The sequence below is a fragment of the Lagopus leucura genome, unplaced genomic scaffold (assembly GCF_019238085.1).
Source record: "Lagopus leucura isolate 7727_CA_CO unplaced genomic scaffold, USGS_WTPT01 Super-Scaffold_100004, whole genome shotgun sequence".
Classification (NCBI taxonomy): domain Eukaryota; kingdom Metazoa; phylum Chordata; class Aves; order Galliformes; family Phasianidae; genus Lagopus; species Lagopus leucura.
The window spans coordinates 22101313-22116636 of record NW_024962264.1 but is presented as its reverse complement, the minus strand read 5'-3'; the positions used below and the strand labels follow the sequence as shown (position 1 = coordinate 22116636).

Below are 15324 nucleotides of genomic sequence, written 5' to 3'. Positions count from 1 at the left end.
TGAAAAGGTGTACTCATTTTGCTTGCTTGACTTCCACCCCCCTTTTTTTTTTTTTTTTTTTTTTTTTTTTAATTTTTTCCTATTAAACTCATGGTTGCACACAGATCACATGTACCCCTAAAACAATCCCCAAGATGCTAAAGAAAGTGATTAAACCAGCTTTGTGGTTTTTGTTTTTGTTTTTTTTTCTTTAACTACCATGCTTTAGGTAAGTAACTCCATGTTTGCAGTGGTAAGATGCTATAGGAAAATGTAAGCACACAGCACACTTGTGACAAATCACTGTGATTAAGATTCATAATTTAATTTACAATGTGGAAAAATCAGTCTCACATCCCATTTACTATTAAAATATTTCAACATTCCTTGAAAACGTGTACTAACAGGATTTCCTCTCCATACAAAGACATTTTCAGCTATTTTCAAAAAAAGTTCACTCATTTCTCAATCTTTTAATTGAGACTTCAAAATCTTCACTACTCTTCAATTCTCTTTCCTTGCTTGCTAACATTTGCATGTAATTTTCTTTTCAAGGGAAAGGAAAACCGGAACTAAATCTCAGAATAACAACTATACATTCTTAAAATAAATCTCCTGTGTAGATACAGAGTCCTTTCTCCTTCCTGCCCTTTATTCCATATTTCTGCCAAATACTTGTTTTTAAATGGAAAAGTGAATGTCTAGACAGAGGTTATTATACACTACTTTTGTTTATTTAGCTGTTAAGAAAGCAGACACAGAAAAGCTGTTAGACACTTCATCTCTGTACATGCCGTATGATTACCTGTCTACTTCATGAGCCTTTTTTGAAAGTCTTTTTTCCAAATGACCAAATCTCTACTTCCCAAAAAATGGATGAAACGTGGCATTACTTGGAAGTGAATATGCAATAGATAACTTCGTGCAGTATTGAGAACCACAGTTTGACTGTTAGATTTGCAAAAAGTAGTTGAGATGTAAGGTAACATCTATTAAATTCCCGACTTAAGTGACTGCAGTAGTGAGACACATTAATTTCAGCCATTTCACTTAAATGTTGATTTTTAAACAAAGCAGAATCCTTCCGTGCTAACTGTGAATATGCCAGCACTAACTATAATTCTGCAGTTTTATCCACTTTCCTGAAAGTGCACGGAGTCTATTTTTTTTAAATCTTGCTCTAAAATACCTCCCTGAAATCATTTAGAAATAATTTGGCAAATAAAGGAGATGAAAAAACTACAGCTTAAGTTTAACAACACTACACAATGTGAAAACAGAACATATTAAGAACTGCGAAGCATCCACATCAACATATATTTATACTTGTTCACATGATTTCAAAACAATAAAATCAAATAAATATTTTAAAAAGTGATAACTTGGGAATCTTAGCACTTTCCCCCTCTAAGTTTAGATGAAAGAGTAAAAGAAATTAAATGCAATCTACTACTTGTTCAGCAGACTGACTTTGCAAAGGGGTAAAAACCATGAAGTGAAACTGAGTGAATCCTGGAATTTTATTACATGCAGCACCTAGGGAAGAAAAAAATACATAACTTGATAAATTTAGGATTAGAGTACTTTGTAATCTAAATACACTAGCAAAAAAACACCCAATTTCTAATTCTTTCACAATGGTATAATTATTTTTTTAGAATCTGTTTAAAACAAGATATCTTGAAAGTATTTAAAGTAAAAATACTGTGCTACTGTATAATACAACTCAAAACTGTACCATAAGTTAGGAAAAAAATATATCTCTTTCAATCCCGATTAATTTAATGAGTTCCTCCAACTCTAATCTCTTAAACACAGAACTATGCGAAATAAAAGATCAAAGAATGGCAATAAGCAGACCAACTAAATAAGCTGTGTTGATTAGCAAATTATATTTGCTACTGATCTGAGAGTTTGCTAATGAGATGCCTGGCACAATGACTGATCTTGGATTGCTTTGAAGCTATGCTTAAGAAACACAATCTCCCTGCCTTATGCCATATTTATAAAAAAAAAAAAAAAAAAAAAAAAAAACACCTTTAAATTAATCTTACACAATCTAGGAGAACACATAAAGGTTGTAAATATTATGGATTTTTATGAAGTCTCACATAAATATTGTAAACATCTGAAATATAAAAATGCAGAGGAGAAATTAAAATATCTCAATTTCACATGAGGACAGTTGTCCTGATGACCAGCCTTTGATATTAGGAACGGCCACATCACTGCAGTATTTAAAGAGCAATAAGTGACTTCTGTTTTAAAGTCTACCATAAAGTTTGCTTATCTGTGACTTATTCAGTGTCAACAGTATTTGCCTGTTGAGCAAGACACATACCATAACTTCCAGTTGTATTGGCACATATAACAGCACCAAAGAACTTCGGAACATGCTTCTGAATCCTGGAAATAACCTTCTGACAGGCTACTGTCGGGTCTGTTCCCATCCTCATATACTCCACTGCTTGATAGCTAAAGCAATTAAAATAAAATAAAATAAAAACACCTCCCATCCAGACAATTAACCAAACTCAGGTTAGATATCACCTTGAGAGATTTACAGTGCTTTGAGTTACGGAAACAAACTACAAATCAGCAATTATTATTCAATAAAGTGTTATTAAAAACAGTACTAAAAGGGATTTTAAGATGTCATTTATACCATCTATTGGTATAAATCTATATCTTATATCTATTATTATCTATATCTATATTACCATCTATAATATCTTGCTATTCTAAGGCAAGACCAAACCTGTGGTAACCTAATCATTTGCAGCAGAAGAGGCTAAGCCACAGATCAGTTTAATAACTGTGAAAAAGTAGCTGAAGAGTTTCTGGCTTTTATTTTTTAATGTATAACTAAGTTTCACATGAGGAATTATTACTAGTTTTCAAAATGACCTATCTGTAGGCAATCTCATTTGTTAAAAAATAAATAAATAAATAACAACAACACCAAAACAACCTATGAAATTACACACAACTCACCCCTATTTGTTTATTCCATAAAACATTAAAAATATTTTCCAGGAGACGCAAGTTTCAGAAAAAACTCAGAATTGAAAAAAAAACTTTTATAAATATGAAGGCATCATCTTCAGATAAAGACTCCGAGCTACCTTCAAAATGTTTGTAAGAAAATATTTTAAAAATAATAATAAATCTTATTCTAAATGCAAAATAATCAAGATGAATTTCCTTTGCATCAGTCTACAAATGACAACAGAGGCAGAGATCTCTGAGATAGATCACTTGCATTTCCAAGATGTCATCAGTGGTAAAACCTACCGACAATCCAACCTTTTATTGCTGTTTACTTTCAGAAGCAGAAGATTAAATGACAATGCATAATTTACTCAAAAGCAAACAGCACTAAATTTTGTCTTGATGGAAGATACATAAATAAATACCTCAACTTGTTACACTAACAAACACTCATCCACAGATAGCATTAACTATAGATGCCATCAAAGTGCCTCAGAAGAGACCTTTCCTTGCATTCTCTGACTCCCTATTAGCTTTGTTGTTTAATAATAATTGGAATGGTTCAAGTTATTGAACTGTAACTATCTAAACATATAGCTAGATTTCAGAGAGGTATCCTCAATAATCAAAACAAAGTAAGATGTCACTTTCTCAAAAAAAAAAAAAAAAGCAGTCAGAAACTATTAGAAATTTTGCCCTTGATTTGACACCTCCTGGTTTTCTGATAGATCAATTCTATTCTTGTGAGAATGTGTCTTCATTTTTATTTGGGAACACTTAAATATCGTGAATTTAAGTAAGATCTGATCTACAAGGAACCTGTGACTGTCTTAACAGAGCTCTCTAAAACTAACTGAAGCAAACATTAAATGTTTTAAGCATTACAAACAAATTTTTCAGGCCGCTAAGGAACAATGTACATTTTTACTGATTAACCTCATAGTGAAATCCAACTCATAACTATTGTCAGTACGTGATTCCTTAAAATAATATAAATAAATAAAAATAAACTCTGTTAATTATTTTGCCTTTTATTTCAAGACTGTCTTGGAACAGTTTCACACTCATTCAGGACTGCAACTTTTAAAAATATACATCTGTCAGAAGGCATCCATAACTGCCAGAGTTTCAGAAGGAGTACTTGAGTAATGTGAAGGCCACTGCTTTAGATTCCATAAAGCATCAGTGCTCATTATGTTCAGCTTAGGCTACTATAAAGCTTTCCTTTTGAGACTGGCCAACTAGAATGACTGTCAACACTCAGTGATGTAAACAGACATATTTTACAGTTTATGCAGCCACAATGACAGCACTAAGCCATCTCTTCCAGTTTCAAATTAGATATTACATAGTCTTTTTACAGTGACACTTCCCTACATTCCTTGGTAATCCAAGAGTCACTCATCATATTTTCTACAGTTTATAAGACTTATTTCTCCCATAGCAAAACACTTCGGAGAAAAAGCTCATCTGTTCTGTTAAAGAACATGCAGGTTGGTAATACACACGTTACTGCTGCCTGTCTGCTCTCAGCTAGGCAGAATTTCAGTGTTAAGTTGTAAGGATGACTTGATCTTGCTACTATTCTTCCCCCTTACATTCCTTTCTCTCCCACTTCAAGAACCAATAAGTCAAACAATCTTTCAGTCAACTACACAATTAGCTGAGCTTCCATTTTGCTTCTGAAAGCTAGCAAAGTCTGCCCTAAGGACAAACCTGGGTAAGAAACGCATCATGGTGTCACCATCTCCAGTGGCTGCAGCTCCTCCAGCTGTGCTATCAGCATAGGATCCTGCTCCAGCTATTGGAGAATCTCCAACACGACTGCAGTGAACAATGAAGAAAAGTATTTTACTAAAGAGAACCGAAATTTACTAATACCAGTGAGATTATACTAATGTAATAGCTCTTGATCTGATATCAGAAAGTTCTTATGGCTTGAGTACACCTTTAACTTTGTCAACTTAATCACCTCCAGCTGGGTTAGCATTAAACAGAACAGGAGAACAGAACAGTCTTGTCATAAAAACCACTGAGATCCGTGATAACTTTACTGATCTGAGGCTTAGTCCACCTTCAGTGTATGCCTCTTTGTTATCATCCTGAATATAGTTGGGTTGGTAAGGTTTAGCCAGTGGGCAACAATGAGCAGCTAGGGCAACTACTATGTTCAGTAACTCTTGCTATATCCAGAAGTTGTTTGAATTGGTAGAAAAACACAATTCCTAATTGGGGCAAAAAATCTCAAAGACAAAATACAGGCCTGAGGCTCCGATTCTATACACATTTACTTAGAGAATGTGCACCTTTCAAAAAGGCTCACTCATTTCTAGTAATGAATTTCAGTTTTTTGTATGCCTGCATGGGCAATTAAAACAACCAGAAAAACAAATAGTTCTTCACACATGCTGTATCTGTTTCTGAGCATTTGGATTTATGGTAGTGCCTTGCAATAACTAAGATGATTTCATGAATGTCACTCTCTAAAATACATGCTGTTTCACCTTAACATAAGCTTAACACAGGAAATGAAAAACAAACTTTCTTAGCAAAATTAGAGATACTAACCCTGGAATTTTGTGGACGCCACCATTAGTAGATGTCCCAGAAACAACGGTTCCACTCTTACCAATCACAACCATACCTAAAATTTTCAACATGTATGAAACATACTCAGACACACTGCAGAGCAATTTGTTAAATCGTCACTTTATGTCTTACCATCAAATAGAACAACAGTATACAGACTTTTAAAAGTTATCAATATGCTGAAGTACTGAAATACAGAAAAATTGTATTCTTGAAGTTATTTGTAAACTTTTCCTATTCTGTAAACAGAATAGAAGAAAAATGTAAGTATGCTTTATTTTATACGTTTAAGAACAATTTGACAAACTGCCTTTGGCAACAAGTCTAAGTTTTTACTCATTTCTCTCACTTCTGCAAAGCCTTTTAAGTTAGTCTGATAGCTACATGGGACACGTGACCTAAGTTAACTACAGTCAAGATAAAAATAACTATTCTTAGCCTTAATCAGTTTTCTAAGCATATATACTTGTCCAGCCTGGTGTGCTAAAGTGTCTGAGGGAGAAGCATAAGATAATAACAAGTAAGAGAGAACAAAAGAGGAAGGCAGTGGCTGTGCAGCCAGTGCACTGGAAAAATATATCTTATGTTTAGGAACTTGATCCTAACAAATAAATAACGCAGTCTTGAAATCACTATAAATAGGAATGAAGGATTATGAATTCAGTTTTTATATCAAATACTTTGCTTTAAACTCAGCATGAGTCGATCAACAGAGGAATGAGGAAAAAAATAGGATCAGAGTTACCAAAAAGCTGTTACCAATAGTATCGTGATTATGAATGTTTCTTTGTGAAATGGTCTCTTCTTCAAATGAAACTTTTTCAAGCCGCTTATATGGTCCACAGGATTTTGAAGAATCTGGTACCACATTCTGTAATTATATGCACGAATAATAAATTTTACTTTATAACAGATTAATGTGAAAATGTTGCACTCAATATCTATAAACTAGTACACAATCCTGCAGCTGTACTGATGCTCTACACTTGGTTTACTTAAAGAATGAAGACTGACTTCTCGTATTATCAGGTGAAAAGGTTTTTCAAGTAAACTGTTAATGAAACTAGATATTCTCTTTTGCTTAACAGAGTGGTCAAAAAAGTTCATTCTTCAGCAAAATGAAGATTTTTTTTCACAATTAAAAATGAGAATATGTATTGGTTTAAAATGGCTCAGCAATGCAGCATTTTAGGTACAAGAAACAAAAAAGACACTGCAAAACACAAACCTGCAATAGCTACACTAAAATAAAGTAAGCCCATCACAAAAGGCAAGTTTAACACACACAGCTGCACTGATCTGACACAGTTCTGCATAAAGCCACTGTATTTATGGCAGCTAACTTCTACTGTAAGATTCCATTCCAGATACTTATCCATGCATCAGAAAGTACTCTCACTGCTTTGTTTAGCACGAAAAGTTCTGCCCAAATTTAGAGATTTAAATAAATACGTATATATATATATTTGCAAAACTCTTTGCAAGCAAGGTCAAAACTGCAAGATTTAAGAAGTAGGATCTATACATATACTCCTCCTGAGTCCAAGCATTTGATAAATCCAGGTTTGTTCTGTGTATTACATGGAACAGTTATTTTCCACATGTGCAAAAGCAAAACATCAACATCAAGCTGAAAGGAAGAGGTAATGTTGCAGTAATATTACTGTGGCTACCAAATACCACCCTTTACCGTGACTGCATTGTACCTTCCAGTAGTTTGGCTGACAGCTTTGATTAAGCCACCTTGAATACACTGAAAGAGATCTTTGGGTAGTTAGATCTTCATATGGAAACCCCATGCGTACGGCAAACAGGGAGGCTTTAAAAACAAAAACAAAACAAAATCTTAAATACAGATGCTATCAAAGCCTCTTTACACATAGAATAATGGAAAAATGGCATCTTCTTATGAAACACATTGATGTTTACAATTCTAAAAAAAATACTTTTTTTAATAAAATCGTGCACATGTATGTTTGTCCATCATCCTTTCATGACTTCTGAAGCTCTGTTTCTATTCCAAGAAGCAGTGTTGTTATTTTTTCTTGTCTGAACTTTCTCACTCGGATATTGGTCTAAGTATTGCAAGAACAAAAGAAGAAAAGGTCAGCCTCACAGTGATTATGAAACTCTCCAGTCTATTTGAGACAAAACTGAAAATTTCCCAGCAGACGATAACCAAAATTATGTTTTTTTCTCACTTGTAATTATTCTGCACTGAATCTACCTCACCAGACTCAGTTCTGCGTTGGTATAACTGAAAATAACAGCCTTGTCCACATGACTTCATTATGCAAATAATTATTTTCCTAAACTGGAAAATATAATTTAAATCAGTATTTAATTCTTCCGTTTCTTTAAAGTACTCTGATATTTGCTTGCAATTGGCAATGGAACTTTCTGAACATTTATTCCTTCTCTTTACCACCTAATTTTTTTTCTCAGCACTATCAAATCTCTTGCCAAAGCCACTTGCAACCTAACTGGCCAAGTGCTTGAATTAAATAGCATCTGCAAATCCATCTCCCTTTTTTCATGTCTTCTATCAAAACAGTCATCACCTGCTCTATTGCCATACTTTACTCCTCTGCAGAGTAATAGAAAAAGCTGGGTTGCATTAATTTCTCTATCATTCTGTACACATTAAAATCTTCAAGAATCTTGTATTTTATCACAAATTTTTAAAGTTCAAACATCTCTTTTTAAGTCCCAACTTCAACTGTTGCGTAGACATTTCTTTTGGAGCAGCCCCATACGTTTTAAAAATCTTCAGTGATGAGCTAAGTAACCTTTCATTAACTATCCAATATTTTTCTGCAACATATATTCTTCTGAAGCTATTGTTATTCTAAAAGCAGCAGCTTGTTCTTTAAAACCTAAACTATTCCTCAAGCTTGCAATTTTGCTCCTTTACGATGCCCAAGAACACACCTCCTAAAGTGATTTTCTATATTCAGATCTTCACAACTGCTCTTAAACTATAAAAACCTATATATATAAATATAGTATTTGTGCTCAATATACACTAAAATAGTAATATGGCACTGTAGCATCTTATTTCTGTCATTCTTTAGACAGTTACTCTCTGATTTTAAATGAAATATTTGCAGCTAGCAGCTTCAGTTTCTACAGTATGTTGAATGAAATCATTTTTATATCTGCTCAGTATTATTAGCTAAACCTTGGGATTACAAGTTAATAATTGGAGTTAAATTGGTAAAATATCATAAAGCTATATTTTTCTTTTCATGTGGAAATGATGGATTAAAATCTAATTCATACACATGTAATGATAAACATTTCAGCACTATTTAACAAGATTTACTTGTTTGTCAGGGAATACCTCCACTCAAGATTAACAAATGACAATTTTATAACATAAAGAGGTTAAGACTCAGAAAAAGTAAAAGGAATAATTACCTGACTCTCCCACTAATAATGTATGCTTAGTGTGCTCAATGACCTTTCGTGCTACACCAATTGCATTTTTCACATGTTTGAGATCTGCAACTGCCCCAACTTCCATAGTGTTGCTGGAAGCAAGACATATTTAGAACTTATTAAAAAAAAAAAAAAAAAAAAAAAAAGTTGCATAATTTGTATTTTGTATTTGGCAAAATCTTTCTTTGTGTAAACTGAAAAATCTGTTACTTTAACGTATTGCTTTAATTGTCCTGCACCACAAATAGGTGGGCACCACATTAGGGGACAAGAAATTCACATGTACATTGATACATTGGAACCTTGCATAGGTTGGGGGATGTTGCCCAAGTAACAGTTACTTTATCTAGAATAATATTTTCGATAGGGTAACTACTTTGTTACACAAATTCATAGCCAAACCAAACAGCAGCAATTACTTTCTAAGCAGGACAGCCTAAAACGGTAAACAGAGTACAGAAGACAATGGTTGTGGAAGTGAAACGCTTACAGAATTAATCTAAAGGGAAAGCTTAGTATGCTACAAACTCTTCCCTTCACAACTATTTATCAAGAGCTGGATTGCGGAAGTGCAAAAATTCCCTAATAGACACACTTGGTTGTTCTTCCACTAAGTGAAAGAAGAACTTGCCCATAGTTAAACCAGTACCACTGTGACAAATTTCACATTAAAATGTGTTAAAAATTACAGAGATTTTTTTTTTCCCCCTTCTATCTTACCCATCCATAATCATTGCATCCAGTGTTGTTTCCCCACTTTCATCTGGGCTTCCTCCATATCCCACACTCCCGTCGCACTGGTCAATCTCACACTGACCACAGCCTTTCTCAACAGCATCCAGCTCTGAACCACCCAACTGTAATGTTCTCCATGCTGTAATCAACAAAATAATTCAAGGTCACCAATGAAAATAGTCTCCAGTACTGCTTTAAGACTGTTTTCTAGATGGATACTATGAAAATGCTCTATATATGTGGATTTAAAACAAACAAACAAAAATGACCTCATATCACTATTACTTGTAAATTAAATATAGGCAAAATATAAACACATATTCAGGATAAATTATTAATTTTCTAAGCACTGTTGTGTTTTTGTTTTTTAATATCTAATCAGTGTTTCTGACTGAGAAACAAAGCTTTTTTTTTTTCTCTGACTGAGAATGTATTGTTATTAATGTATTGTTTAATTATTATTTATTGTTTATTACTTTTATTTAATAATTATATTTATGTGTTATTTATATACTATTTAATAATGATACAAACTCCTATATATTAAATAGCCTCTATTCAGAACCAACAAACTCTGTACTGGTATCTATTTTAAAGTTTTTTTTAATGGGGAGTTGGAGGGTGAAGCAGGCTAAGCAAAACTTTCACCAAAACAAAACTGCAGAATAGAAAGATCTGAAGATTTAAAAGCGATCTAAAAGCTCATCAGTAACCATGTAAGAACAAACAAATAGCAGTCTACACCTTCCCTTGTTCAACTCTCAGTCTTCTATTCTTCACCATCTAGCTGATTGCACTGTTTTTTAAGACATCACAGATGTGCCAGCTGTACACAACTTCAATAAACTGGGCCTGTAGGCTCTGTACATGTGCAGCATTTCACAACGTTGAACCTCAGGCAGCATTTCCAGGATGCCTGAGCTTGCTGCTACCGGTGGTTGCAATCCTATTTCCTCCTCCTGCTGCTGGCTCTGGTGCTCCACATCTGCCATACACAGTACAGGCAGAAGAAACACATTACTCAGTCACAGCCACCTCCAGATGTTCCATCTCACACATTCACAGAATTGTAGGGGTTGGAAGGGACCTCTAGAGATCACTAGTCTAACCCCCTGCCAAAGCAGGCTCCCTAGACCAGGCTGCACAGGTAGACGTCCGTGCAGATCTTGAATATCGCCAGAGAAGGAGACTCTGCAACCCCTTTGGGTGGCCTGTTGCAGTGCTCTGTCACCCTTACCATAAGTTCTTATGCCCATTTGCACAGAACTTCCTACCTTCATCAACACTGAATGCAATTGCATGAAAACTGGCCAAGGGCAAAACAAACAAACAGCAAGGAAAAAGTAAGGAAGCCTAGCACCCAGCTCTGCATATAAGTGTCTTTAATGAACGTGGGGAGTACTGCTCCAATTCCTACTCCATCCACTGCTGGGAGCAGTCTTCACAGGTTTTTAAAAGCTGCAAAACGAAGGCCTTGCAGTTCTCCAGTCAGTATTTCACTCGTGACTGACACAAAGCTTCATAGGTAACTCATTTCACGACTTCCCTAAAGAGTTACTTACAACCCAACTATGCTAAAACAACCTATAAGCCCCTTTAAATCACTATGCACATTTATGCCGGCAGACTTGCACTAGGCAAACCATTATTAGTAGTGATTAACAGGAGTGATCCCAGTATCACACCGCAGCCCTTTAATGAGACGTCTGCCGACCCGACCCGACCCCCCCCCCCACCAGCTCCCCGAGCATCCCCCAAACACGCCAGCGGCCGTTCCGCAAGACGAGCACCCAGCGGCCGGCACTGCCCCAGACCCCCTCCCCCGCCAGAACACCTGTCTCTGTGGCCTTCCTAAACGCCCAAGTGTTGATGACTAGGGGCAGAGCGGCGCCGGCCACCCCACACGGGCCCACCAGCTGCAGAGCAATCAGTACAAGGCAGACTACCGCCGTCGCCATCACTGCGCTCCGCCCGGCGGCGCTTCCACGACATGGCGTGGGAGGGGGGGGGAAGCCGCGCATGCGCGGGGCCCGGTCGTGGTAGCAGGCAGCCGCTGCAGGCAGACCGGGCGTTGGGCGGACTGCTGCGGACGGCGGTCGCCGAGATGTCCCCTTGCATTGCAAAGCCATAAAGCACGTGCGTGGACTAAGGGACTTTAGCTGACTGCGTGTGCATTCAGGGCTGGCTGTGTTCAGGCAGTTGCTCGGCAGCAGCGTTAAAAACCGTGGCTTCTGCTTCTACCAGAGGGAGTAGAGATAAAATACACTACTTGATGAAACAAACAAACAAAACAAACAAAAAAGAAAAAAATAGGAAAAAGAAAGAAAAGTTCAGCTTAGTGTCCTCAGTTCTTTGCGATAAACAAAACAAAAACTCATCGCAGCTTTCCAGTGCAGAAGGGAGCTTGCAGGCAGAAGGGGGACTGACTTTTTACATGGTCTGATAGCGATGGAACAAAGAGGAAGGGCTTTAAATTAAAAGGGAGGAGGTTTTAATTAGATGTTAGCAAGACATTTTTTACTCAGAGAGTGGTGAGGTGCTGGATAAGCTGCCCAAAGAGGTTGTGGATGCCTCATTCTTGGAGACGCCCATGGCCAAGCCAGGTGTGCCTTGGGCAGCCTGCTGGTGGGAGCACACAGCCCATGGTCGGAGGTGGAACTGGGTGGTCATTAGGGACCACCCACCCAAAGCCATTCTATGATGATTCTATGACACTGAGCCAACCTCAGTTACACTTTACCATCACTGTAGCAGATCTTGTATTTACAGTAACTCCTTATTGTAAATCTCATGTGCATGACAAGATCAAAAATTGTAGGTATGCATAAATTGTAAGTGTGCCCAAGCTGGCTGAGTAAGCCTAAAGCAATATGATTTTTATTGCACCAAATGATTCACACTCTTTGGAATTAAATGGTGGTCACAAAACAAATGTACTATCCTTTACAACAGAAGTCAGAAAGTAATAAAATATAGTTACACTATTGAGTCTGAGTTTAGTAATAATGACCTTGGTTTCTGCCAGTTCCCTACAGTAAAAATGCAGGTAACCCAGAGAAAACTCTACTCAAGTAAGCACTGTTGGCTGATTTGTTTCTGATATTACTATTTTGATATTACTATTTCTGTCATGTATTTCTCCATAAAGCTTTTAGGGAAGAAATAAGGGCCAAAATAAAAAATCTGATTTAATGTGAGCTGAAGGAAAACAGAGAACAAGATTTTTGGCAAAGTAATTCAAGTAATAAGTGAAGAGGAAAATATAATCAAACTTGCTCTTAAAGTTGATACATTCATGATGTTTTTCAAATATTGTTTTCTTTTAACCAGATAAAATTAACCATTATGAACTAATAAAACTCTGCCACTAGGCCAACCATAATCCCTTCTGGCTGACATCTTGATTATCAGCTGGGTTGATAGTATTATTCTGGTTTTATATACTAAATTGTGAGAATGATTTTCCCAGTATGTGTCAAACTCCATGAGTCAGTTATGCCACATCTACCTGGATGCCTGATTTAACCTCTGTCTCTGATACAAAGTACTTAAAAATGGTCTTTGAATTTAAAATTTGTTTGTATTGTCATGAAAATTAGGTGGTCTTTCCAGTCAGTTCTTCCTACCCAAAAGTAAAAATGTCCTTCGTGTCCTGATACTAATACCTGACAGCCTGTAAATAAATAAATGGTGAGACTTTTAAGTGTTTCTGCAGCTGGAAAGCAAATCAGTGGTTCACTTATCAGAATCTTTCCTCAAATGTGTAATATTGAAATAATATTCTAGATAAAGGCTTCACAATATTCATAATATTCTAGAGAAAGGCTTCACAAGGGATTACTGAGAGGATCTACAACAGAAAGCACTGAGATCAAATGGCACTGAGTAATTAATGAAAAAATACTAGAAGAAATTCACCTCTTTCATGGAGTGTGTCTATGCCTACAGTGACCATAATCTGACCTCAATTATATCTGTGTGACCTAACTTAGCACCACCTGTTCGAAAGTGCATGCCTAGCTCCTTTTTGCTGTCTCAATTTTTCCTAAGTGTGCTTTGAAATCTAATTAAGTATTTTAATATATTTTTTATTTGTTTACAGTTTTATCTTGATTTTATTTACACATTTGAATATTAACATATACAACCATGTAGAAAGCAAACTTGAGAGTAATTTTCTTAATAAAAATTATTAACTGTTTGATAAACATTTGCTATGAAGCTTAGAATTTTGAATCCATCTTGCTTGCAATTAAAATGCATTTTTGAATTACCCTAAGCTGCAGTTTTATGCTTTGGGTAAATGTGTGCTCTCCATTTTTGAAATCTTTTCTTTTTCCCTCTGATGCCTTTCATGGCTTTGTCTCTTGCTACATATTTACTCTCATTGACCAAATGATACTGGAAGAGTTGGAGAGATTTATTTATCATGGATATCCCCTTCATCTGCCTATTAAATCTTCTAGGAAATACTTTTATGCTCTCTCTTAGGAATAGTGTGAGAAGAGCCCTTTGTACATATTTTTCAAATTTATTTATTTCATTTTATTTTCAAAGCTACTTAGTTATCCTCCTCTGAATCATTCTTAAAACTCAACATCAGCTTGAGATCTGTCAAAATGTGCAATGTTGAAGTCAGAGGATTATCAAGACCTTTTGCTTCCCGCACTTTCTTTGTGTTTTCTTATCTTCTTCTTTTTCCTTGTGTTATGTGTGTTTTACTTGCACTTTTAAGCTGTAAGCTCTTTTGGATAAATGTTGCCATTTTATTTTCAGTTTGTACAGCATGCAGCACTGGTGTGTCCTAGTTTTGCACTCCTTGATGATACATTAATGCGCGTTAATATATGTAATAAGAAAAAATACAGATGCTGATTAAAATAACCACACAACTATTAATGGTATCTAAACAACAATTAATATTTGTATATCCATTGCTAAAGCTGTTTTTTGTTGCCTATGTTTTTAATCGTGTTGCTCAATTGCCATAGATTACATTCTTACTTTTTAACCTCAAAATAATTATTATGTATTACAGAATATCATGTTCACACAGTACTGTTTTGGCCTGTTGCAGTGTTCTGTCTCAAAACAAGCTAGGTGAAATATATTTATTTCCCACAGTTGTTGCACTTGTCCACTGCAATAATAAATTTGTCATATGGAACAGGTAATGGGCCACTTTACATTGTTGAAACTGCTTTTTTATTACAACTGTTTGTAACTTTATGATGTCTTCATAAATGTGATCCATGGCAATAATAAAGTTGTTGGACAAATACAGCAAGTTACTGTTTGCTTCCTTGAACTCTGAAAGTTGTCTCAACTTTGTTAGTGATCATGTTTAAAGCTCTCAATGTTAAGAGGAAGTTAACCAGAAACTTCTATTATAAATACATGTAGCAGCTTAGAACATCCATGTCTATTTCAGGTGATTTGACTACGTCTACCAAGACTTTTAAATAGGATTGCCTTTGAGTTACCATTGTCTAAGACTAGAGAGCATATCAATATGTAAAACACTGTGGTGTTTTCAGGGTTAGAACACTATAAAGTAACAGGTAATTTCTCTGGTAGGTAATTTACAAT

General features: G+C 35.7%; 1 protein-coding gene across 1 annotated transcript; it reads right to left on the bottom strand.

Moving 5' to 3' along the window:
* Positions 1-691: 691 nt before the first annotated feature.
* Positions 692-11725, bottom strand: AGA (aspartylglucosaminidase). The gene is made up of 9 exons (XM_042872157.1): positions 11570-11725; positions 9721-9874; positions 8980-9092; positions 7266-7378; positions 6319-6430; positions 5539-5614; positions 4687-4794; positions 2321-2454; positions 692-1515 (listed from the first exon to the last, which is right to left on the bottom strand). The coding sequence occupies exons 1-9, from the start codon at positions 11691-11693 to the stop codon at positions 1415-1417; spliced, it is 1035 nt and encodes a 344-aa protein (XP_042728091.1). The 5' UTR covers positions 11694-11725; the 3' UTR covers positions 692-1414.
* Positions 11726-15324: the final 3599 nt, after the last annotated feature.